General features: G+C 41.5%; 2 protein-coding genes across 3 annotated transcripts; both read right to left on the bottom strand.

The window, feature by feature from the left end:
• Positions 1 to 190: 190 nt before the first annotated feature.
• Positions 191 to 4,127, bottom strand: gins4 (GINS complex subunit 4 (Sld5 homolog)). The gene is made up of 7 exons (XM_017467480.3): positions 3,788 to 4,127; positions 2,620 to 2,706; positions 2,407 to 2,520; positions 2,018 to 2,115; positions 1,802 to 1,890; positions 1,098 to 1,188; positions 191 to 453 (listed from the first exon to the last, which is right to left on the bottom strand). Exons 1-7 carry the CDS (start codon positions 3,887 to 3,889, stop codon positions 357 to 359), a joined length of 678 nt encoding a protein of 225 aa, XP_017322969.1. The 5' UTR covers positions 3,890 to 4,127; the 3' UTR covers positions 191 to 356.
• A 585-nt stretch (positions 4,128 to 4,712) lies between these two features.
• On the bottom strand, positions 4,713 to 25,255 carry arid5a (AT rich interactive domain 5A (MRF1-like)). 2 transcript variants are annotated; one of them, XM_017467820.3, is made up of 7 exons: positions 25,105 to 25,255; positions 19,617 to 19,708; positions 11,121 to 11,286; positions 9,559 to 9,611; positions 8,044 to 8,141; positions 7,493 to 7,643; positions 4,713 to 7,034 (listed from the first exon to the last, which is right to left on the bottom strand). In XM_017467820.3, the coding sequence occupies exons 1-7, from the start codon at positions 25,106 to 25,108 to the stop codon at positions 5,907 to 5,909; spliced, it is 1,692 nt and encodes a 563-aa protein (XP_017323309.1). In that variant the 5' UTR covers positions 25,109 to 25,255; the 3' UTR covers positions 4,713 to 5,906. The 2 variants fall into 2 exon arrangements, with proteins under 2 accessions (XP_017323309.1, XP_047011329.1); XM_047155373.2 differs by lacking the exon at positions 25,105 to 25,255 and having other exon boundaries at positions 19,617 to 20,515.
• Positions 25,256 to 25,563: the final 308 nt, after the last annotated feature.

The following is a 25,563-nucleotide window of genomic DNA, read 5'->3' on the forward strand; positions in this document are numbered from 1 at the left end:
AATAAAAACGTGACAAACGTCGTCTTTGGGGCAAGCTTTAAACGGTTTTAAAATTCTTACTTGTTAGCCACATGAATGTCACGGCCAAACGGCAGAAAGAACCTTTAGAAAATGAACTCGTAAAATTTCTGAAAATAGGTAGGCACATGCAAAACAAATTAAATAAATAAATCAACAACGAAACACGCTCTCTCTAACAGGAAGCTTGTATTTTTTTTTTTAAAAGATAATTTTCTTAATAATAATAATAATAATAATAATAATAATAATAATAGAAATTCATATGAAATACAGAATAATACATAGTCCATCATCATCGTCGTCGTCAGTCTCTCTGTCCATTTTATTGCCTAGTGCTAGATCAGCTGCACTGCACCACTGGCCACTAGAGGCGCTATAGTGCGATAACGCATCAAGTGCTGCGAGCCTTCCTCTAGGTCCACCACATACTCCCTGAAACACAAACACCAAGCAGACGTCACGGACAGTAAGGGTGTGGCGATACCACAAAAAAAAAAAAAAAAAAAAAAAGACAGATCACATCATGCTTTAAGCCGTTTTTCCGAAACATCACGATACACTCCTTTTCAAATCAGCCGTGTCTAATCAAAGTCGGTCGCGATAAGCTTAAAAAAAAGATATCCCGACACCGCCGACGTCTCAGAAAAGCGTGTCGTGATATAATTGATCACGATATCGATATTATACATATTATATCCGATTAATCAAGAGGAAAAATAAATAAATTATTAATCGATTAATGAAATGAATGGTTAGTTGCTGCTGTACTTGGGAACCAAACGCTCCCTTTCTGAGCGAATCCGTCCCGCTATCCTTCAGTTCCTGAATTTACACAAATGCGTGTGGTTGTATGAACCCCAACGGAGGATGTGCTACGGAAGCCGAGCTGGTTCGTGTTTAGAAAAGTAGAGGTGCTGAACTACAGGCGGTTTTATTATTCCTAGGTTTATCTTCACCTGTCCGCTGAAATACTTTCCTGGGTTTGCATCTGGACCGTGGTCTGCTAGACGACGGCATTTATGGGTGTGTGTATGGGAGTGTGTGTGTGTGTGTGTGTGTGTGTGTTTAAACTCTACCTCTGTTCATCAGTCTCGGGTTCCACGAGGATGTTCTCCTGCCTCTCCTTCACACGCAGGAACACAAAGGAGTCCAGACACGGCTCTGGAACTACACACACACACACACACACACACACCATCTGTAGATGTAGGGCTGGGTGATATGACAAAAATAAAATCATGATTCTTAATGCCACTCAAATGGGGGGTAAAATCCCCTCATATGAAAACTGCCAACAATACAGTTTAAAACTTTTAAAATAAATAGTATACAAAAAAAAAATGTATATTTAATATTTCTAGATATTTTTTTAAATAATTTAACTCAGATTTAAAAAATTATTTCTCCATAAAAGGAGGGAAAATAATATAAAAACTGTTTTAAAAAGTAAGGAAGGAAGGAAGGAAGGAAGGAAGTAAATAAATAAATAAATAAGAAATGAAAATTTTCCAGTTTTAAAGATTAAGTAGAAAATTTCGACATCAAATCAGCAGCTCCTGGTCGGTTTGTGACCAGCTTAATCTTTTAAGTGATGAAAGCAGATATATCATCTCTGAAAAGTGTACTGTGGCATAATTTATCCCGATACTGATACGATAGTTATATCGCTCAGCGCTAGATACACAGCACGCTTTCAGAACAGCGATTTGAGACGTAGCCCTTGTGTCTTAAACACACTTTAGTCCTCTGGTGCCGCTTAAAAATCTCTCAACAGGCTCACCTGCTTTCAGCATGTCGACGCTCTGCAGGTTAGGAGGCATGTGTTTCAGCGCCACGGCCTTCAGGTAGACTTCTGTATTCGCCAGGTACCTGTGAACACAACACACCAGCACTGAACACACTCCTACTGACAGAAACCACCTCGACACGCCGCTCTCTGCGTCCCGAAGCGGCTACTGTTATTCAGGATCGCGTTCGGACCGGACCGGATGCTCACTCTTTGGCAAAGGCGAACTCCTCGGGAGAGAGAAACGAGGGATCGCCATCGGCCCGCGATTTCTCCTTCTCCAACACGTGAGGGAAAAACTTCTCAATCTGTAGCGGGGAAATACCACAATAAATAAATAAATAAATAGATAGATAAAGACAGAGAAAAGACAAAAAAAAAAAAAAAAAAAAGATTTTGTTTTAATTCATGATGCTCCCACCACCATGCTTCACTGCAGTTAAGGGGTGTTCTTACTTATGCAATCGTAACTCATTTGTAAATCATTTTACAAACGGTATTGATCTCTCACGCCCTCCCTCAACATATTTTGTGTAGCTTCATGACATAAAAATCAGAATTCATTTCGGTAACCGTGGTAACTACGGTGTCGGCGCTACCTTCTGCAGTCGGGAGCGGAGGTAGCTGCTGAGGACGAAGCGGATGCGGTCGATCTCCATGCGATGGACGCTGGCCTTCAGGTCGCCCTTCCTCACACGCTGCAGGTTCTCTTCCTGCACACACACACACACACACACACACACACGTTCCTGTCCATTTCATATAAGACTTTGTGTGTGTATATACGTATATAAATACAGGCCCATCCATACCATGTGTGTGAGTTGCTCCATCACACACTCTACCAGCTCGGATTTGTTCTCCAGAAGCTCGGGAGAGAACTTCTCGTTAAGCCAGGCCTGAACACACCACGGTGAGAAAGTGTTTAAAATATTTTCCCTTCAGCGGTACAAAATATCTCAGCAAAACATTATTAAGTGTGTCTGAAAACACAGGAGCCCAGAGAATCAACTCTGACAATGAAGGTGCCTGTGGGAAGATAAATAAATAAATCATCCTAATAATAACAACAACTTTATCATAGAAGTTTCTAAATTGAAAAAAAAATTATAATAAATTACTATATATTACTTATATTCTACATTAACATACAAATTAATAACAATAATAATAATTTTATTATAACACCAAAACAAATACAAAAAAAAAAAAGAAATGTACATATACACTACATATTAGGATGCAGGAAAATAAATAAATAAAAAAATAAGAATGTTAAATTTAAAAATATATAGTATATGTAATGTATACTCAAATATACTATTAGATAAATAAAAATAAAGAAATAATATATAAGTAAAAATGATAACGAAGAAAAAAAGTAGTATGCAAGTATATAAAATAAAATAGCTACTATGTGCAAATAATCTTAAAAATTCAGAAATCAATAAACAACAACAATAATAGTAATAATAATAATATTAAGAAGAATTTATCGTTATTATTATTGTTGTTATTATTATTATATTAAAGACACATTCATTAAATTTACATTAAATTAAATTTACTTGAAATATAATAATGTAATAAAAATATAAAGACACATTAGAGAATAAAATATGAACATTAATGCTCAGACCGGTTTAATAAAGTCATTATATTAACTATACCGTTTCTGCGCGCGTGCACGCACGCGCGCGCACACACACACACATACACACACACAAGTTGCTCTGTATTTAGAAATTAAATATAGAAATACACAAATAAGAAAATAAAATGTGTGATACTGACAGCAGTTCGTGGCTCTGTCCCAAACCACACACTCAGGTACTAAATAGTAAGCCTACATACTCCGCTATGGCATTATGGTAACTATGGTAACCATGGTAACCTGCAGTGGAATACTACTTTGACAGATTACTCTATGCGGTTTGGGATGCAGCCCCGGCTCTTTTCTCGCCTCTCCCAGCTCCTCACCTCCTCCAGCCTGGCGATGAGCTCGGCAGGGGTCAACACGTCCTCCTCCTGGCTCTCCTCTCCTCCGCTCAGGTCGCTGGCCTCCGAAAGCGCGTCCGCCATTATAACATATGCAGAGTTAAAGACGAGCGAGAAAATGTAGCTAATATTAGCTAAGCCGAAGTAGAATGGACCAGTTTAGCAAATAACCCCGCTTCCAAAAATCCAAAATGGCCGCTTGTACATTTGTCCAGCGTTATTTAAGCATATCTTCTGTTGACTTTTTATTGAACTCCGACATGTTTATACACCGAAATAAAAGCCCGGTTTCCGGGAAGAAAAAAAAAAATTCGCGCCATATCGTATGGGCGTGGTTTAGCGTGACGTAAGTGTGTTCGAGAAGGTTATTTCTGCGCAGTTCTGCGCAGTAAATAAACAACATTTATAATATGCTTTTCATTTTAAAGTTTATAAAGGAATGTTTTATAGTAGGAACAGCATAACTTTATATATATTTTCACTGTATGTGTAAAAGGCACTATACAAATAATTATTATAATTTATTAATAATTATTATTATTAATTGGTGTCGTCGTTGTTGTATCTTCGAGGAGGTTGTGTCTGCGCACTTTTACGCAATGCGCAAAAATAATTGCGCAATACATCACAACATTTATAAATTTTCTTTATATTATGCACAGCATTTTCATGACTGCGTGTCAAATCTGTGTGAGAAACTACAAGCTTATTTCTACTAAAAGTTTACCGCAGTGTTGTTATACAGAGTGAATTAAGCTAACTTTGGGGGGTTATACTTAGAAGCATTTATTTTCTGCCTTGATTTTGTAAAAGACTAAACTTGTTATTTTAATAAACCTTTTCAGTGGACGTGGATCTTAAAATGTGTGTTCATACGATATTAGAAAACGTTAATGATGAATTTGGATATTTTCAAATATTTATTGAAGCCATGATTAAGGTTGTGTGTGACATTGTCGAACATCTCATGACACAAAAGCGTACATGATTCATTAGAATATGATTTAAAAAAAAAAAAAAAAACACACACAACATTTTCCCTTCATGTGTAGACAGTCAATACTTTAAGGATAATCAAAAAAGTATAATTTACTGCAGTATTAATACAATTTTTTATTATTATTTATGACTCTCAGGTTCAATAAGAGAGAAAGAGAGAGACTCAGAGTCAGCACTTTGGCCAGAAGGGGGCGCTACAACATAAAAACAACTGCAAAATCTCTATACAGTTTTTTTTCGATGCCCTTGCAGCATAATCAGCCAAGCAGTGGGTGTCAAACATCCGCAAAGCAATAGCAGTTGGTGCAAGTTTTGCCTTTTGGAACACTGTTCCTACATTGTCAATCATTTTGACTTAGATTGCTTCCATTTAATGTGTAACAAAATAGTTCAGCCCAGTTTCAGTGCCCTATACAGTACAACACCTTTGTCAAACCTGAGAGGAATTTTAAACAAAGCAAAATTTGTTTAATCGAAAATAAAATATTATATACACAGCAAAAATATATATATACATGTTAACAAACACATTACTTCATTGGTGATAGTTTAAACACAGGGATTCAGTCAGTAGTGCGAGGTAATGGATTCCCAGTACACTTGATTTTTTGTTTTTGTTTTTTTTTTTTAAAAAAAAGAAGATTTATATTATTACTTCTAGTCTCTTACAGTTTAGTAGCGGCTTTTCTTAGTCAGTGCTTTAAAATGAGACTTTTCCATCACAACATCAGAGAGAGAGAGATTTTTTTTTTTCTGATACCCTTCGAAAATGCTACCTTTAATTTCAACCTGACAAAACCGACAGATATTTCAGTACAAGGAGCCTGAAATGATGACTTGCTGAGGAGATTACATATGGATTTTAAGTTGTGCTGAACAAATATAGTGAAAAAACAAAACAACAAAAAACATTTGTCAAGAGATTCAGGTCATCATAGTGGAAGTATAATGTTGATATTGATATTGAGTGACTATCTGAAAGTACCTTCATGGATAACATCAGTGAGATTTCCTTATGCCAAACATAAGCTACATTATTTTGACCATGAACCGCTTCGAGCTACAATCACTCGAAACGGGTGACAGTCCCAGTCCCTTGCGATTAATATGGCTGCAGTGTTGCCACGCTGTACCCGGCAGGCGGATGCCAGACCGGCACCGAGTACGGGTACGGACGAAACGTGGCCTCATACGGCCCGAGGAAGGGACCCTGCAGGGGATGTGTGGGATGTGTCTGGGATGGAGGAATGTTGACATGAGCAGGGAAGAAGAAAGGCTGATGGGGTAAAGCTTTCATCTGTTCCAGCGCATCCGCTCTGGGCCGGTTGAAACCTGACAGCAGGTATGGCAAGGTGGGCAATCCAGTTTGGTGCACAAGGTACTGTTGGGTCGGCTTGGGAACCACCATCTTGGATTTGTCCTTTCGGTCTGGGAAGCGTACGGGAGACGGGAGCTTCTTCACCAATGTCTCGGCGCTATTTGGCCTCTTGGAATTCGGAGCGTGGGGTTTGTAAAACGGCTGTAAGGATACGGGCCTCCAGGGATCACGGGAGCGAGGGACGACCTTGGAGAAGCTTGAGGCAGACGGCACCCAGCAGGCCGAGCTTAGAGACGTGGGGACGGGTGTCCGGAGCGCTGGGTGTCTCTGGGTTTTGTCCGGATGTGTAGACGTGAAGTTCAGGAAGTTGTGGTGATTTGGGCGTAACAGAGGGGACGCGTCTTTGGGGCAGGGGTAACGGACGAAGGGTACGTGCACTCCGGATTCAGGCGAAGCTCCAAAACGTGCTTGCTTCTGCTTCTCTGCTTCCGGAGCTGTCGTCTTCTGGGTCGGAACGGCGACACAGTCCTCGGAGGAAACGGAGAAAGGGGAGGGGCTCCGTGAGGAGGACGGGGAGGACAGAGGCAGGGGTGAGCCGTCAGAGGTGTGGCTTACGCGTCCAGAAGGTGTGGACGAATGTGACAGATGAATCACAGAGGGTCTCTCAGGCTCTGTGACGTCCTCCAGGCCAGCAGGAGGCGTTACGCTCAAGCTCGCCTGCGCCAGACGCTTCTTCTTCTCCAGAGGGGACATGACAAGGGCGGGGACTAGCGGCTGAAGAAGAGGCTTCTCTCTGAGACACATGTCTTGAGATGAGACCTGGTCACCGTCCGGATGCTCTGAGGAAACCGGCCACGCTCCGGAGTGAGAACACACTCCTCTCTCACAGGGATGACTGCCTCTCAGAATTTCCTGACAAACAACAACGCACACGTTTTAGAGAAACGTCCCAGTCGAAGCAGCATAAATTTCCATTTCATTAATTACTGTGAGGGGCTGTATGATTTATGCTTTCAATTTCATACCTTCTCCAACACACTATTCGAAAAATAGCCCGAGGTTATTGTTATTGTTGTTTTGTTTTTTTCCACACACCCATGGAAAAGGGGTTTCCCTTTCACACAGAGTTCCGAGAAAGACGACTTTAGACCGCTAAGAACCCTTACTCATCCACAGAACCCTTGAAGAACCCCGTGTAAACAAGCTCCGGTGTCGAGATCAGAAGCGCGTCGCATACGGAAGTGTACTGAATTCAAAATTCTCAGGTTTTCCTGAGAAACATCTCGTATCGCTGAGACATTTTATCGAGGAGGAGAAAAAAAACGAACGCCGCTTTGCGATGTGTGTTTTAATTTTATTTTAAATTTTACCTCTGGGTCGTCTCCGTCCGTCCTCCGTCTCTTCTTGCTCTCGGATTTGCCCTTGCCCTCCTCGCTCCTCTTGTACTGTTTACGAGGTTTCGACGGAGGAAGTGGCTTGTCTTCCTCTCCCCTCCGATGCCTCTCGTAGGGTAGAACTAACCTGCCGAGAGAAAGGAGAGACGCAACCATGACAACAGGGTCGATGGTTAAAAGCCCTGCTTATAAAATCCCAGCACCAGTTTTCTGGGTTTCTGAAACTCCACACGGACGACCGAGCGACCGGGATCGCGTCACCGCGGTGATTTTGATTGGAGAGTTCAGCTTTCGAAAAGCGATCCGGTCACGGTCGGATTTTTAGCTAGTTTATAACACCCTTATAGCATTTCTGCTGGGCGGAAGGAGTACGAATTCAATTGCATTCGGCAATGACGTCGTGAATCATTGAATCTTCTGATGACATCACAGCGAGCGGGTGCAGGGTGACGACGACCGCGACGGCTAATTGGATTAGTAATATTTCGTTTCGGTTGAATAATTTGTGTTCGAGTTTTGGATTTTACCTTTCGTAATGTCTGCGAGTGCAGGTGGCGGCGCTGGTGCTGCCCGGACTACCGCCCAGCTCGTCATACACGTTCTTCCACAAGCGCCGGGTCGTCACCTGGTAACACACACACACACACACAGTAAGAACCTCAACGCACAACCTCCGAGCATAGATGAAGGAACGTGACGCCTGTAAGGAACAAAACACACCGTGTCATTCTGCTATTCGAAAAATAATCAACGACGGACCGGTGTGATGAAGCGGAGTTACTGTTACAACCCCGACGTTGATTAATTTCCCACAACAGCACACCCCTAAGTGCTTTATTCCTCTTACACCACAACCAACGACTACAACTGTCACTCTCATACAAGTGTGTTTCTTTTTATCCTTTCACGGTCACGTCCAACGTCGCCGGACATCCGCGAAACGAGCTGGACGGCGTCTTTTAACGGTCGCTCCTTCTCTCCCGAGGATGTCGGAAAGTTACAGCTCTACCTCGGACTGTCCCAAAGCTCCGGCGCCGGAGACTCCTTCCTTAAACGTCGAAAAAACATCCCCTTGAAGAGAGTTTCGCCGTATCAGCGATTTCTCGAAGGATGAGCGCGCGAACTACACGAGCCGTCACTATAGAAACGATAACGTGTTAGTTATAGGCAACTCAGAGTACAAGTCAGAGCTGCTTCCTCTAAAGAGAGGAAACGTCCGACCAATCAGAGCGCAGAATTCAGCAGCGCTGTGGTGTAAATGAAATGTTTCAGTTTTTACTGGAACTCTCTCAGTATTGTTATTAGTAAGCGGTCGATTTTAACGCGTATGTGATTCAGTGACTAATTGTGTGATTGTGTCGTGGTGTTTTATGAGTAACAATATCTGTGTGATTATCTAAGCTGAATCTGAGTCTCGTGAGTCATAACGCTACGATCGATCCTGTTTGACAACTTTTCTCACACATCTGTGTGTTTTGAGTGTACTTTCACTGAAGCGTGGATTTTAAAGCTATTCTTTTATTCTCAGAAAATAAGGCACGTCGGTTCTCGCGTTCACGTCCTCAGACCTTTTCGGCCAAAAAGTAGAGGTGGATAGAGCGGTGAGACCTGCTCTAACCACGCACACTCGAGCGAGTGGAAACTTTCTGGGTGAGCACTGCGCAAAAAAAAAAAAAAAAAAAAAAAAAAAAAAAAAAAAGAACGCACAGGTGGGCAGAGGGTCTTGCAAAGCGCGAAGCTTCAGGATGTCTGAGGAGGGAAGTTGGACCCCCCTCCTCGAGCTCTCGTTGTGGTTTTAACGGCCACTGCTTTCAAAATGAGCTCAGGACAAGCTTGAGTTTCCACTCCAGACACAGAGCGAGAGGCTCAGTCAATCGATGGACGCAAACAAAAATAAATAAAAAAGAAGAGCTGGCCAGACGCTATGAGATGTTCAGTTAGCAGGCAAACTGCGAGAGCTATTTATGACCCTTCACAGTGCAGCAGATGGAGGCTGGTAGGTGTGTGTGTGTGTGTGTGTGTGTGTTTGCATGCAAACCTACCGACTCATAGCCTCCAAGTATCTCCACAGCCTTGTAGATTTTCCACAGGTTAACTGAAAAACACAGAACGTTTTCAACATGCACCCTCTGTGAACATTTGCTGAAAAGTCCTAACCATTTTTTCCTCTCTCCCATCAGTAAAATCAATCAATCAATAAATAAATAAAATACAAATAAAATAAAAATTGACCCGAGATGTCATGAAGCACCCAAGACGTTAGCAATGTAAGCAAGTAAGTAAGTAAGTATGTTAGCAAGTAAGGTAAGCCCATAGCTACCGGTTTGACGTTGTGCAACGTCTAAATCATGTCGTTTACCTCAGTAATACTATCTCACGTGCAGACTTTTGGCCACGCCTACTGACCTGACGAACAACGTGATGTAACGGTAATAACATATTCCACATGATTCTCCAACTGACCATGCTGAAATGTAGAAACGTTCATATCAGAGTGTCTGAAATGGTTTCGGGGGCATACTGTTTTTCGGGGAACTAAGACGCAAGAGTCCGGGACCTTTTCGTCAGTAAACGTGGGCAAGAAGCGCCTTCTCTAACAGGAAGAAGCGTCTGACTGACAAATCACACTGACTGACAAATTTTTTTTTTTGGAGGCCGTCAGCAGACCGGCAGAAGTATAACATGTAAAAGTTTTGAACTTTTTGCAATCCAGTGGCACTACAATGCTCCGAAAAGAGTAAAAACAAACAAACAAAACAAAAACAACAACCCTGGTGTGCATACAGCACGTGTGAAGAAAACAATCATATTGCAGAATCTTTAGGATTCTGAAGCTCGGGGCCAGAAAAGTGCACAAAAGATCATCAGGATCTCATTGGACGTTAGGTGAAGCTGGTTTTATTCCGGTTTTGCTCTGCTTTTAGCTGGGGTTGTTTTTTGTTTGTTTGTTTTAAAGATTATTACCTGTCACACTGTACAACCCCCCCCCCCCCCCCCCCCCCCCCCAAAAAAAAAAAAAAAAACAACAAAACAAAACAAAACAAAAAAAACAATCTTTTTGATTTCTATAACAGACTGCGACTTGAGGCTGAGGCAGATGAATCTTGTAGCTACGTCGGTACGTGCAGGACAGAACAGAGTTTTAGGTTTAAAGGTGTAGTCAGTGATCTCCTGGGTGAAGCTGGTTGAGAAGGAATGCTGAACAGATCAACTCGTTTTGATTTGTCTAACACGTCTCTTGGTCATGGAATAAACCCAAACGTCTCACGTCATGGTGTTCACTGTTAATCTAGAGTAAAATAGCAGAATTTTTTTTTAAGGTCGTCTACGGGCAGGGGTGTAGAAACTTTTTCTGGTAGCAGTGTAGCTACTGAAAGGCAAAAACAAAACACATTCATCCAAAGCCGCGCCCCTCCCCCCCACAAAAAAAAGATTCCACGACGAGTCCCTGTCTGATTAGTTGGTGGTGGTCTTCCGGTCTCCTTTCTTTACAAAAAATGCATTTATTTATTTATTTTTAAACACTGACTGCACCTTTAAAGGTTTTGCCCAATGTGACTTTCAGCAAGTCTTGCATTTGAAGCTGAAATATTTGTTTACTCACTCTGTTTAAAGCCGAGGTGAGGTATTCTCTCGATAGGCGTGCCTCTTTCCTTCATAAACTGGTAGAGGTTCATCACAAACGCCCTCTCCTCGCTCTCTGATTGGCCAGGCTTGGACTCCTCCGCGCTCCCATTGGTCAGTTCTGAACTCGGCATTTCTCGTTTGAACTATTAAAATGAAAATCAAGAAAGACACAGTGCTGCGTTCAATACTCAAATTCCAGGGGAATTATGGAAATGTTGGAATTACGGCATCTCCGATAAACAATAACCCCCTTAAATTCCTATTAAAGTGAGAGATTTTCTTTCTATTTCCATTTACAGGAAGGCACTTCTCTCTTTTTTTTTTTTTTTTTTTTTTTGCTTCTGATTGATTCAATGGCTTTAAATTTCACTTTCATATAAACAAAATTCTCACATTAAGAAAAAAAAAAAAACCCCGATCTGATTCACTTTCTCATCATCTCCTCAAATTTCAGGTGAATGTGGGTTCATATCACCTCCTTCCGGGACGATTCATAGTAAAACTGAGAATGTGTGCTTTTTTTTTTTTTTTCTTTTCTGCTTCTTCTTCTTTTTTTGTCACCACTTTGAACACGTAAGCTGTCATCCTGTTTGAAGCGAAACACATCGGGGGTTTCACACACACACACACACACACACACAGAGGCATCTGCCCCAGGCTGCACTCTCACTCTCATCAGTAACACACATACACACACACCATGAGAAACTCATCACACACTTACTGTAACACACACACACTGTAAGTCTAAAAGTGCGTCCTGAATTAAAGATGGGATGTAGTGTCTAAGGACGAGGTGTGAAGGCAGATTTGCCACCAGTCACTGTCATTGTTTTCACCTTAATATTAAAGTGTGAATTCATTAGCACAGGTGTGTACTGAGTGCGAGATGTGTTCACCACATTCTTTGACTTCTCTTCTCAGTAAATTATTTGAATCACGTGAATTATCACATTATTCAAAGGTGAAATTTAGACTCTTCGGATTCTGACGTTATACATGTGTATATACGTGTTTGTACTCTTCCACGTGTGATTTATCTTGCACAAGATTCATTTATTTCCACTTCATTTATAACACACGGTTCCTTTACATTCACAGGTGACTCTTGTGATTCATTTGATTCGTTTATTTTAGGGTGACTCTTGCAAATGATTCTTTTATGTTCACATGCGACTTTATTTTAAACATGATTCGTTTATTTTACAGGCGACTCTTGCACACGACTCCTTTCATTTCGTACGTGAATGTTTACCCACGATTCATTTATTTTCACAAGTGACTCTTGCACATGATTCATTTAGGCCTATATTCTTATGAGATTTTATTTTAAACACGATCCGTTTATTTCACGGGCGACTCTTGCACACGAGTCCGTGACATTCACAAGTGACTCTTTCAAACGGTTCCTTTAATTCCGTATGTGAATTTTTACACGATTCGTATATTTTCACAAGTGACTCTTGCACACGATTCCTTTATTTTCACAGCTGACTCTTTCAAACGATTCCTTTAATTCCGTATGTGAATTTTTACACATGATTCCTCGATTTTTACATGATTTCTTTTTTTTATTTTTATTTAACACATGATTCATTTATTGTCACATGTCCTTTTTTTTTTTTTTTTTTACACATTATTCGTTTACTTTGACCTCGATTCGTATATTTTCACATGTGATTTTGTTACACATGATTCATGGTCCGTATTTTATCCCCGCTTTAGGGCCGCTGTGGTTTAAATTACTAATGTGTATATTTTATACCGTATATACATACATTATTAATATGTATATCTTAGACCGACTAGGTCTATTCGGAAATATCACGAGCAGTAATAATAACAATGTCCTAAATGATGTGCTTTACTTCCTATAGAGAAACAGCTGATGCAGTAAGGACTCAATAACACGCTCGAGGATTGCTCTATACGTGTATCGTAACTAGAACACGGAGGGGTCAGAAGGAAACGCTGGTGAAAATGGGAAATTGCTAGAATGATGAAACGTTGACATCAACGGTGCAATCTTCACATTTTAAGAGTGTTAAAGGCCGGTCAGTGCGAATTTTCGCCATCTGGAACCGCCTAGAGCTGACTCACTCGGTTTCAGTCGCCGCTGTATCCTGGTCAGGGTCACTGTGGATCCGGAGCCGATCCCGGGAACACCGGGCATGAGGCAGGAATACATCCTGGATGGGTGGACCCCAGTGTGCGCACACACACACACACACACACACCTAGGAGGACTTTATCTTAGTCAATCCACCTACTGGCATGTTTTGTTGGATGTGGGAGGAAACCGGAGAACCCAGAGGTCCCCGCATGGACACGGGGAGAACATGTGACAGACAGTAACTTGAGCTCAGGATCAAACATCGTTATGTTTTTTTACAGCTTTAAAATGCAAATTCCGGGGCAAAACCAGCAAGGAAATAAAAACTTTTCAAAATATCACGCATATTACGTTTTCACGTATTTTCGTGTGTCGCAACGGGGGAAAAAAGAGGAAGAAATACGCCTGAAACGATCTGAAATTCAACCACCATCGTGTTTAAAATTAAACCGTACCTTCGCAGAACAGAGTATCCTGAGAGATTTTTAAAAAATTTTAATGATAAGATAAACTTGTATTCGATTCTGGTGAGGAAATCAAAGCGTTACAGCGGCATGGACGTAAGAATACGAATCGTCAGGGAGAGAAATAAATCAAGTGCCGATTTGCCGAGTATACGGGTTGAAAGGTGGCAACACGATGTGCACATACGTGACATGAATATTCACACATGAATAATGCAAAATGAAAGTAGCAGCGTGATCGGAAAATGTGCGCACAGAAAATTAAAAAAAAAAAAAACATTTAAAAAAAAAAAAAAAAAAAAAAAACCCCAGCAGAAGTGCTAGTGCATGATTGTTCATGTGTGAATACTCAAACGTGTGAGTGACAGAAGCATGGTATTTACTGACTCAAATTAATCTATAGTCCAAATGAACTTACACATCATTAACTGTCGGTTCTAATGCGTGGGAAAAAGGTCTCACTACAAACAGTTCCTTTCCCAGAGAACACGAGCGAATACCTAACTGTAAGGGCACGAAAAAAGAAGAGAAAAAAAAAAAGAGGTGGTAGCTAAATATCAGTGAAAAAATATGCCAGATTGTCTAGTGTGGTGTAGCCAAAAGTGGAAGTGTGCTAAAGTGGCAACCCGAATAAATAAACAGCGAAGACAATGAGACTTTAGTGAGACGCAGGCCGCAAAGCAGGAAATGAAAAACACCAGGGCAGCACAAGCACCCACCAACTGTCACAGGATCAATCACACGCTCAACCGTTCTGCAGAGTTTTTATGAAGTGAGGAAAGAATTGTGGTCGATGTGGCAGTAAGAGATTGTTCGCTCCAGAATTCACCTGATATTATTCAGACGAGGAGTTGCGTGACATGACACATGAGCGAGAAAAAAAAAGTACAGAGTGGAAAAAGAGAGTAAAAAGTGTTTAAAAAAAAAAAAAATCCTTTAAAAAGTGACTCACTAGAGATGGGGCTGACGTTTGGAGGATTTCTGAGTAGAGAAGAAGCAGAATGTAAATCTGTCGAGTGTGTGTGTGTGTGTGTGTGTGTGTGTGTGTGAATACTTTAATCGTAGGACATAAAGGATAACATACTGTAAGCCTGATGGTGACATTTTGCGCCGTTAAAAATATCTTCTTTTTTTTTTTTTTTAGATAGATAGATAGATAGAATAACCTTAATGACCGATCCTTCTTTATGTGTGGCCTTCCTTCCGAAAATCCAATCGGCTCATTCCCATGAAGGTAACTCGTAACCCGGGTCACATCTACTCACGCCACATGGATTTACAGAAAAGAACGACGCCGCCGCCGTTGTTGTTGTTGTTTGTTTGTTTGCTTAAAGAAGTCAACAAAAGTGACGGGGCTGAAAAAGACGGCAAAAAATGGCCCGTCGCTCATGAAGGAACTACTCCAGCTGCGCTGGATGTGTGATCTTGGCTTTCCGAAGTGTCGCAGACGTGCAGAGCAAATCACGGCGTTACTAAGAGAGTGTAAGTCACATGACTGCGTCGTGGACTAATTGGGATAAATTACCCTGTGGAAAAAAAACACAATAGAAACCCTTTTAATGGCTATAATAGGAGTTGTATTGGTTTTAATGAAAACTCTAATGCGCCCTCTACTGGTAATTTGTTGCCTTCTATTGGTGGCATGTCATGTCTAGTAGGATCAGTAATGTTAATGGTAGTGGCTTTAATGGCAGCTAAGGGTTTGTAATGGTCTTTGTAGTGGAAATCATTAGACGTTTTGTGATTGTCGGTAGGGTAGGCGAGTCTCGTTTTAATTTGCGCTGTTAAATTCCTGTTACGTTATTTTAAAGGGAATTATGTACATCTGTAAGACGTAGAGTTCTAGATCTTCTCGCTCTACATGTCAGCATTCAGCACTACTGTATTACGTGAAGTGCTTCGGAGCACTGTTCGGTCGTGTCTAATAGGTCCCGGAAGCTTCTTCCTGGATCACACCTCGTCCGATCTCTGGAGCAGGTTGCAAGGTGAGAACAGGTCAGGCTGGTGGAGGTGGTATGATGCTGTGGGGAATGTTTTCCTGAGACACTTTGGAACCATTAATACCAAAGAAGCGTCATTCGAACGCTACTATCTGGGTACCGTCGCCGACTACCGCTGACTACGTCACGAGGATTCGTGATCGCGACACCAGACCGGAATCCATCAGAGCGCCTTTTGGGATGTCGGAGCTCGAACGACAAATCGTATGCAGTCGTGTCAGCGTGGTGAAAACACTAAAGTGGCCGCGAGCGAAAAAGTCATCCGTGTTTATAAATCGTTCCTCGAAGGGAATTTCAATCAACACGTCTAATATATTGCGAAATGGGGTTTTTTTGTTGTTGTTTTTTTTTTTTAAATCCACTCCACCACCAGCTCAGCGGACACGAGTGGCTGTACGGTAAACCCTCGACTTTCCGTTTGACGTCTGCAGCGGTCGTTCCGGGGGGGGGGGCTCGAGTAAATAAAGTTCACTCTTAGGGTTTCAGAGTGAATTGAAGTTCCTCAGAGAGACCAGAGCTTCCCAGAAGCAGACCTCTGAAATGACTAAAATCGTCAGCGTTGAGGTGGCTGCTACTGCGGCTGAGTAATATCGAAGATGTGGGTCCCTTCTTCTGGTTTGCGAAATGAGTCACTTGGAAGACGAAGACGAAACCAGTTCTGTGTTCTGTCAAGGGGATAATATTGCAAATGTGGGCCACAAAGGGGTAACCCTAAATGAGTCAAAAGTATCACACCGTCCTTTATGCAAACTCTTTTCTTTCTTTTCTTTTCTTAAACGATAGCATCGCTGTCAGCACGTAGCTTCAGGCCAGATTTGGCTCATCTTCAGTGAAATTTCACCCTCAGCGAAAGAGTCTGCCGGCTGCACAAACACTTCCTGTGAAATTGACAAAACCCAGTTTCGAAGAAAGAAGCGTTTTTTTTTAAATTTTTTATTCTTGGAATCTGCAACGCTAATCGAATCTGGGAACTTCTGCAATACGAAGAAAATCTGTATATAAGTCAAAACCAGAGTTGCAGAATCGAACCGACAATTTTACACTTCACTATTTCCTCCAGACGCTTCGAGCTCGAGAGAAGGTATTTCGTTGATATGATATTTCAGACCACAAAGCTGTTGAATGCGACATTCCGGTTTCAAACAGGAAGCAGCTTGTTGTCCGACTGCCGCTCCACCAACCCCCCCCCCCCCCCCCCCCCCCACACACACACACTCCCACCCCATCGAACAAAACCGCGACTAAAAACAAACCCCGAAACGACAAACTTGCCGTAAGCGAGCTCGTCTTAAATTTCCACCTTATTTCAAATTGTCGAAAAAGACGCCTGTCCCCCGCGCGTGGGCCGCGTCAATAACGTCTCAGAACGAAAGTCGGTCCCGCGAACGTAAGGGCAGCTCTCGCCACTGGAAATGTGCAGCTTCCGAAATCTGACGCAAAACTATTACACACGCGAAATGAAATGTTACTTCATTCCCAAGTGAGTCACAGTACGAGCACCGCGCTAAGAGTTAAAGGGACATGGCTCGACGGAAAAACATCGTTTCCGCCGCCATCGTATCGGTGTTATTCGAGGTTTTGTTTTTGTAGCTAGCTGAAAAAGAAAAGATCTTTTCCGTAAATAAAAATACGATGCCCATACGGTGTCTTCATATATACAGAACTGCTGCGTAACTTTACAAAATAGCAGCAAGAGACCCTACTTATATCACGTCCAGCTCTGTGGTGCGCTTGAAAAATCGGGGGGCGGGGCTTAAATAACCAAAGAGTGCTGCAGGAACGAGTCGTAAAAACCCCCGGAAACGAGTTAGCGTTCGAGCACGTCCGGTTCCAGCGTGTATATTTTCATATCTACGGTATGATATACCTCAGTAATACCTCCCTGGGGATTCCGTTACGCTTTTTACGTGTACTGAAAGAGACGGTCGCTAACAGGTGGGACTACGGAGGTTGTCGGGGACGATAAACGTCATCACGCCGAAGCGGGAAAACTCCTCGACTACACCCGCGTCGTGTTTACACTCACGCTCTTGTGAACTATTCCAACTCAAACGTTCCGACTTGTTGATTTATCAGTCGATAGTATTTTCCAACTGTGGTGTTTTATTTGTTGTTGTTTTTGTTTTTTAAATAACGATCGAAAGAGTCGTAGCGGTCGTGACGTCGAAGCCGTGCGACCGTCGGTCGCGTAGTCCGTCTACAGCCGGGCTTTGGCGTCTTACTCCCGGCGATCGCATCTAGGATCGAAAATCCATACATCGTCCGTCCGTGAAGATGATCTCGACGGACGGACTGCGTACGAGTCGTGAATTTTTTCCGCGGTAATCCAGACGCCGATGGGAAAAACCCCATTTTTTTGGTCGAAGGAACCAGGATGATGCTGACTTCCGGGTCGGTCTACGAAAATACGTCACTCTATACAGAGAAATCGGTCATCGCGGTCGTCCAAGATGGCCGCCACGTAGCGACACGGTTTTACACGGTGAAGATTTGTTCATGTTTAAATATTACCGTAAGTCACAAATCCCGAAGCGTGATTAGTGTAATAATAATAATAATAATAATAATAATAATACACAATGAGTTGAAAGGGTTCAATGGTTTGTCTGAGTTGACCAGCAGTGTTTCTGGAAATGATGCGATTTGCATTCACAAAATTCCAGATAAGGCGGAACTATTGTTTAACGGAACGACGAATCAGGTCACAAGCGTGAGGAAATTCACGCTCTGAGCTTCTAAACAGCAAGACCAGGCATGTTGAAACTCACAGTGTCAGCACAGACATAATCATACTAAGACACTGATGAGTGTTGACCTATCTGAACACACACACACACACACACACTCACACGAAGACGTCAGTTTAAAAGCCTTGCAAGACGAGAAATAGGGGAAAAATTGCGACTGACTCATAGCAGCCCTTTGAACATGTGCTGATTGCGAATGCCTCCGTTTGTGCAGGTTGCCAGTCATCCCGGTTTTTGTGAATATGTTGGAAACTCTAACTCAGTCAGTGTGACCTAGAATCACAACCGTCACGCTCCGTTTAGTACCGAATTCTTCCTTCTCGTTCATTTCCTCTAAGACGCTAAGGGGTCTTTCTTAAAAATATAAAGGTCCTTCAATGGTTTGCAGCAACGCAGGAACCGTGAAGAACCTTCTTCTTCTTCTTCTTCTCAAGAACCATTTCTCATTGTATACTCTTCTTGACGTGAGCGCTATGGTCCTCTGGAGACTGAAGAAGTTCTTCAGAGCAGCGTACTGGTTCTTCACGGGATCGTCCCTTAACAGGTTAAAGTGAACCCTAGAAGGATCTGGATCTGTAAGAAGGTTCTCCTGACGTCACTCTTAAGAACCTTACTTTCCTTCCTTGAAGCGCTAACGAAGGCTTTTGTTTTGTTTTGTTTTTTTGTATGTTCTTCCTCGTTAAAGCACCGGAAAATAGACGGTTCTCTAAAGGACTCGAGAGTACGAGGTTCATCAGGCTGAAAAACCCTTTCCGGTTGTAATTGGAACCTTTTATTTATTTATTTATTTTTTTAGATATGAGTGTAGGTAACGCTGTAACTCCGGCATGCTCGGGGCAGAGGCGTTCGCGCTTACTTTAAGGAAGTAGGAAGGAGTGTTCATACGACGTGTAGCCGCTCTAACGGACGCGAGAACAGGAAGTAGTTTCGCGGATGTTCTATAAACGGGTGAAATCACGACGTGCCGAGGTTGACGAGGGGAACGAAAGACTCCGTGGGGAAATGATCCACCTGGACGCCGTGAGAGTATCTCCGCTTTATTACGCCACCCCCGTCGTTGATGATTTTCCCATCACTGCACGACGCACACGTCAGCGTCCGTCCTCTACTCGGACCTTATAAACGGCGACTCGGTTATGACGGTCCTACCTGCTTTGGTGGAATCTTCTCCTCTGTCTGTTCCTCCTCGCAAACATCGATGTGTTCCTCTTCACCGCTCGCGTCTCCACGAGGCTCCGACACTGAAAACAGAGGCATGTTTTTCTTACAGGTCATATCGAGACGCACGTACCAAAGGCAACAAGGACAGAAATACACCCCGCTGTTGTTGTTTTTAGCGGCTTGATCCTGTTTGTGATTGTGTTCCACTTTACACATGCATTTTACACACACACACACACACACACACACACACACACAAGCGCTCGAGCGTACGTCTTCAGTAAAACCACAAGCAGCAAACACACAAATCTACAGTGTGCTTTGAAAAGCACTGCGGTGATTCGAATGCTGTACAAACAAACGCCGCTTTTGCAACGAAGCTGTTCCGTTCTTTCAACCTTCTCTGACGCGTCTCGGATAAATAACACCCGGGGGAGCGTGTCACAGAGCGTGTGACGCTTTAATTAATGCTTTGGTACAGTTTACAGCGCAGGCAAACAAATACTAAAAGGGCAAGTCATTACAAAGTAGACACAATCCGAGCCAAATAAAGATCAGACTCGATACTGTGTCTAGACTCTCACGTATACACCGTGAAACCCGGTACGTTCATTTAACTCCAAAAAAAATGGGAGGAAACTAATTACCTCAAAAGTCGATCAATCAGTTTCCTTAATTGCCAAATACACTTAAACATAACAAAAATTTATTTTAAATTACAAAGTTTGTTTTTTTTGTTTTTTTTTTGGTCAATTTTTGTTCTATTTAAGTGTATTTGGCTTTTAAAGGAATTGATTTATCAACGTAAACATTTTGAGGTAATTAGTTTCCTCAAATTTTTGGAGTTAAATGAACTACCCGGTTTTACAGTGTATATATATATATATATATATATATATATATATGTGTGTGTGTGTGTGTGTGTGTGTGTGTCTTTACATACAAATATATGCTTTGTGCTACAAAGATATCATTATAGAGATCAGGACCTCAGCCATTTCCTGTTAGATCTAAACTTCAAATTGAACTCTTTTTTTTTTTTTTTTTTTTTTTGCTCTCGTTTTCAAACCCATTAAATCCTCTCTGATTACTTGAAGCTTAAATAAATAAATAAATAAATAAATAAATAAACAAACAAACAAACAAACAAACGTTTCACTGCCAGTCTACAGGATGTAACTTCAGGCTACAATATGTATATATATACATATATACATATATATAATTTACACTTTAAAGGCGTATTCGTTGTAAAATTGTAGGCTAATTCGTTGCACCTTTGGAACTTAAAAAGGTCATTTATGGGTTTGAAAAAGAAAAAAAAAATGAAGAAGAAGAAGAAGAAGAAGAAGAAGAGGAGGAAAAAAGTTCAAACGCTTTCCGTTTCCTGTAAAAGCGATTGTGTTATTAATAAAGACCCCGTTACAAACTGATACATCGGGGCTTTAAAGTAAAACGAGCTTCGTCTGGCAGGCCGTTCGACAATTATCATCTTTCAAAGTGTAAAAGTTTGCACCCCCCTCCACGAGTCGACATATAGTATATATTAATATAATATATACTATAATATAGTACTATATTATAGTATATAATATAGTATATATTTACAGGATTTGGCCAGACGCCCTTATCCTGAGTGACTTCAAGCACAGAAGTGAAGGGGCACTACATATTAGACTGATCTTACTTATACAGCTCAGGGTCCAGGGCCTCACTCAAGGATCCAGCTTCAGACTGGGATTTGAACTCTGAACTCCAGAACCACTGAGCTACCACTTCCTAGTGTCATATCGTCCGTAGCTATTTATTTACAATTCCAAATATGCTGGATTCCAAAAACGCCCGAAATGAAATCTATCCTGAATCAAGACCTAAATAAATAAATAAACAAACAAATAAAAGTCGAACTGTATAATAAACAGAACTCAACCGAAAAATCAACAGCAAGATAGTGAAAAGAACTAAATGAACCCTCTCAGCTTCTGAAGAAGAAGAAGAAGAAGAAGAAGAAGAAAGGGTATACGGTGAAGGACTTTAATCCCAATATCACTTTACATTTTGATCAGTATTAACATCCTAACAGATACGATATGACTATTTTTGCTGGTTGTGATCAAGAAAGGAACATGCTCTGACATCTGTGTTCTGATTAAACGCCCATGCAATCTTAGATCTTAGTTGTAGATGTAGGGTGCAAAACTGTTGACGCTTACTTCCAGAAATACTTAAGAGAGATAGAGAGAGAAAAAAAGACTGAAATAACAAGTGCATGTGTGTGTGTGTGTGTGAGAGAGAGAGAGAGAGAGAGAGAGAGAGAGAGAGAGAGAGAGAGAACTGTTCTAATATGAAACCGCATGCTTACAAACCTTGCTTCCTGTCTGTGTGTATAAACCACAGCTTCATGATGCCTCAATCTAATATAAAATATTACTGCACAAACACGGCCCGGGGATTTCCATACGGTTTCTTGTGCGTGTAGTGTATATACTGTAGAGCATTTCATTACTCGAAACGTTTCTGTACATTTATCACTATTAACAACAGTGAAGTGGGCGGGGAACAAGAAATATACCACTATAATGACGATGTACTCTGATACGGGAATCTGAAATCGCTTGAATCATTTGCTATAGTCGGAATAAGTGTGACGTTTTTCTTTTTTCTTTATATATATATATATATATATATATATATATATATATATATATATATATATATATATATACTCACTCACATATATATATATATATATATATATATATATATATATATATATACTCTTAAGCTTAAGGTTTCCATATATATATATATATATATATATATATATATATATATATATATATATATATATATATATATATATATATATATATATATGTGTGGAAACCTTAAGCTTAAGAGTGACGCCGCTATAGTTTAGCGCGTTCTTCACACTTGCGTATTGTTTATTATAGCACTGCTGAATTCACAACTCTGTTTGGTCAGAAGGTGTTGGATTTATTTTTAATAAACGCCCTCTGTGATGAGTTGCTGCGGTGTAAGAGGAATAAATCGCGTCAGGGTGTGCGGTTATCGAAAACGAATCGACGTCGTGGTGGTAACAGGACACTACACACCGATGAACTCGTACATTTGTGCGGTCATGTGACTCGGCAAGGCTTACACTGGTCGGAATGTCAGCACAATTTGAAGAGAGTGTGTGTGTGTGTGTGTGTGTGTGTGTGTATCAGTGTGTGTGTGTGTTTCTTTATTTGCAAAAAGCTTCTGTGTCGATTTATAGACTGGCTGTGGCCTGCACCCTACCCAACATCCCCTTCCTCACTTCACCGCTCCTTTCCACACATATCAGAGGACTCTGCGCTTTCGAGATTACACACTTCCTGTACTGCGGCGGTCTCTTAATTATTTGACTTCTGCATTCCGTTTGCATTGCCACAGATGCATGGGGCAAACAGGGGCACGTACATACCAAAATTATGTAAACGGTTATGATTTTTATGCGCTTGATTTTGTCGCTTATGGTCATTTTATACGGAAACCTCTATTCGCTGAATCGTTGTGAAATGACACTGAATCATCAAGTCATTCGAATGACGTGACCATAAGGTTGTGAGGTCAAACCCAGGCCGGCCTGAGAGACACCGTCGGGCCACGAGTTTACCATGCATCGATTTTACCGCAGGTTCTGCTTCAAGTCCCACTCTTACGTCTCTCTGGAGTTATTTTTCCGTCAGAATCGATCCGTGACGAGAGCGCCGCGAATCACGGAACCGATTCGTGTGATCCTAACGTCCGTGACGTGAACTAATCCCAGTCGTCCGTCGCAGGTATCCGATCACACATTTATCCCAGCGCATACAGTGAGAATCTGTGACTATACACTGTACTGTACGCGTGCGGTAGAGGTCACAGGTTTACACGATGGTCCGGTCCGCCGGTCGTGTCGCTGCAGCAGCGTGATGCATCAAATCATGCAGGTACAACGGAGAAAAACGCTTTCGGAAACTGCTGATCTGGGATGTCTCCAGTTCCCACATTTAAACCCAGTCAGGGACTCAGGCTCAGCAAAACGCAAAGACGTAGGACGTTTTAAAAAGACCAGGCGATGTTCGTCCTGTCGGGATCGGATTCCGGTTCTTGGCTGCTCTTGGAGCTGATCCCAGATGCTTTTTCGGCTCACCACGGCTGTAAAGAGTGATTATCTGAGCAGCACAGGCCTTCCTGTCACTTCGAACCGGTCCGTCCATTAACCTCTGACCTCTCTCTCTCGCCCTCTCGTTTTTATTTATATTTTTTCAGACTGTTCTGTGTGTGAAAATCCTAGATCAGCAGTTTCGGAAATACTCAAACCAGCCCATTTGGCACCAACAAACCATCATAAATATATATATATATATATATAACTGTCAACTTTCTAGTTATCTAATGTGCTGATGAACCGTGCTGATACAACTGGTCTGAGATCATTAGCTTGTTTTGTTCATTTTTTGTTTTTATTTTTACAAAAAACATCAATTACCGCCTGGCCTATAAAGGCCGATCTCTCCCGATAAGCTTCGTACGATACCGTGCAAGCAGTGAATTAATCAGATGTGGGATTTTATGCTCGCAGCACTACTGTACGTTGTTTCTGTTTCCCTCAACCACTTCCTGACTTCTACCTACAGACACAAATATCATATAGAGTTCATACGCTACGCGACACAACCTCGGGCTCTTTATCTCACCGTACCCCACCGTATATCGTCTGAGGATTTGACGCAGCACGCGTGCACTTCCTAAAACCCGTTTCTCACCGTTAACGCGTTCAACATCACATACGGACACGGCGTCAGACTACGAACAGATCCAGAAACGCTCGTTCTCATGCTAGATGCCATTTTCAAAAAAAAAACAAACAAACAAACAAGCTAGGAAAAATTGTTCATCGCTGTATCGATTTCCAATCTGAACTGTTACCGTTAATATCTCTTACTGTGTGTATAAAGAGAAAAGACTGTTTAAATAATACCCCTATGCACACAGGAAGGGGAAAAAGAATTGGGTTAGGATTTGAATTATTAATAATATCTATCAAGTGTTTTAAAAGGACTGCACTGGGCTATACGGCCATAAACTTCATCTTAAACTTAACATCCTCTCGTCTGGTATTTATTTTATTCTATTTCATGTATAATATTATCTCCTTACACTCATTTATATTCGTACATCTACTTCTCTTTATTTGATCCTTGTGCCTTGTCTTATCTGACTTTTTAATCATTTGGTTTTTATCACTTGAACACGTACAGCAGAATGTAGAGCACATGCATGATAAGTTTATTATTATTATTATTATTATTATTATTATTATTATTATTACAGTGTGTTCAGGTCGTCACAAATGAATAAAATGAATGAAAAGTCACTTCACTATTATCTATGAATAACTAATTACATAATGATCCACTTACAGTAAAAGTAAAAACAGACATACCCATTGTGATCGTGTGTCTCTCCTCAAGCTTCAGATCCGTGTGTGTGTGTGTGTGTGTGTGTGTGTGTGTGTGAGTGTTTGACTGTGTGACTGTCTTCGTTCAGTGTGTATTCCCGTTTGTGTGCTCTCACCACAAGTCAGAAAGCTTTCGAAATCTCGAGGTCTGAACCAGATAGGCTGTTCCAGTCATCATTGGGCAAGAGAACACACTTTCACTTCCTCGCTTTCTGAAGCAAAGGATGATGGGAGTTGGAGTGTTTTTGCATCGCTGACTGCTGCGATCTTGAATGAGTGGTGCATACTGTGCGAAGCGGAATAGGAAATGTATGTAGGATAATACGGTGGGGTTGGGATGTGTGTGTGTGTGTGTGGCAAATTACAAACTTCGAACTATTGGTCATGTTTCCTTCGAAACACCTAAAAACCTGCTCAGCTAAACTGTCTTTGGACTGTTGGGTT

This window comes from Ictalurus punctatus, chromosome 5 (assembly GCF_001660625.3).
Source record: "Ictalurus punctatus breed USDA103 chromosome 5, Coco_2.0, whole genome shotgun sequence".
Taxonomy (NCBI): domain Eukaryota; kingdom Metazoa; phylum Chordata; class Actinopteri; order Siluriformes; family Ictaluridae; genus Ictalurus; species Ictalurus punctatus.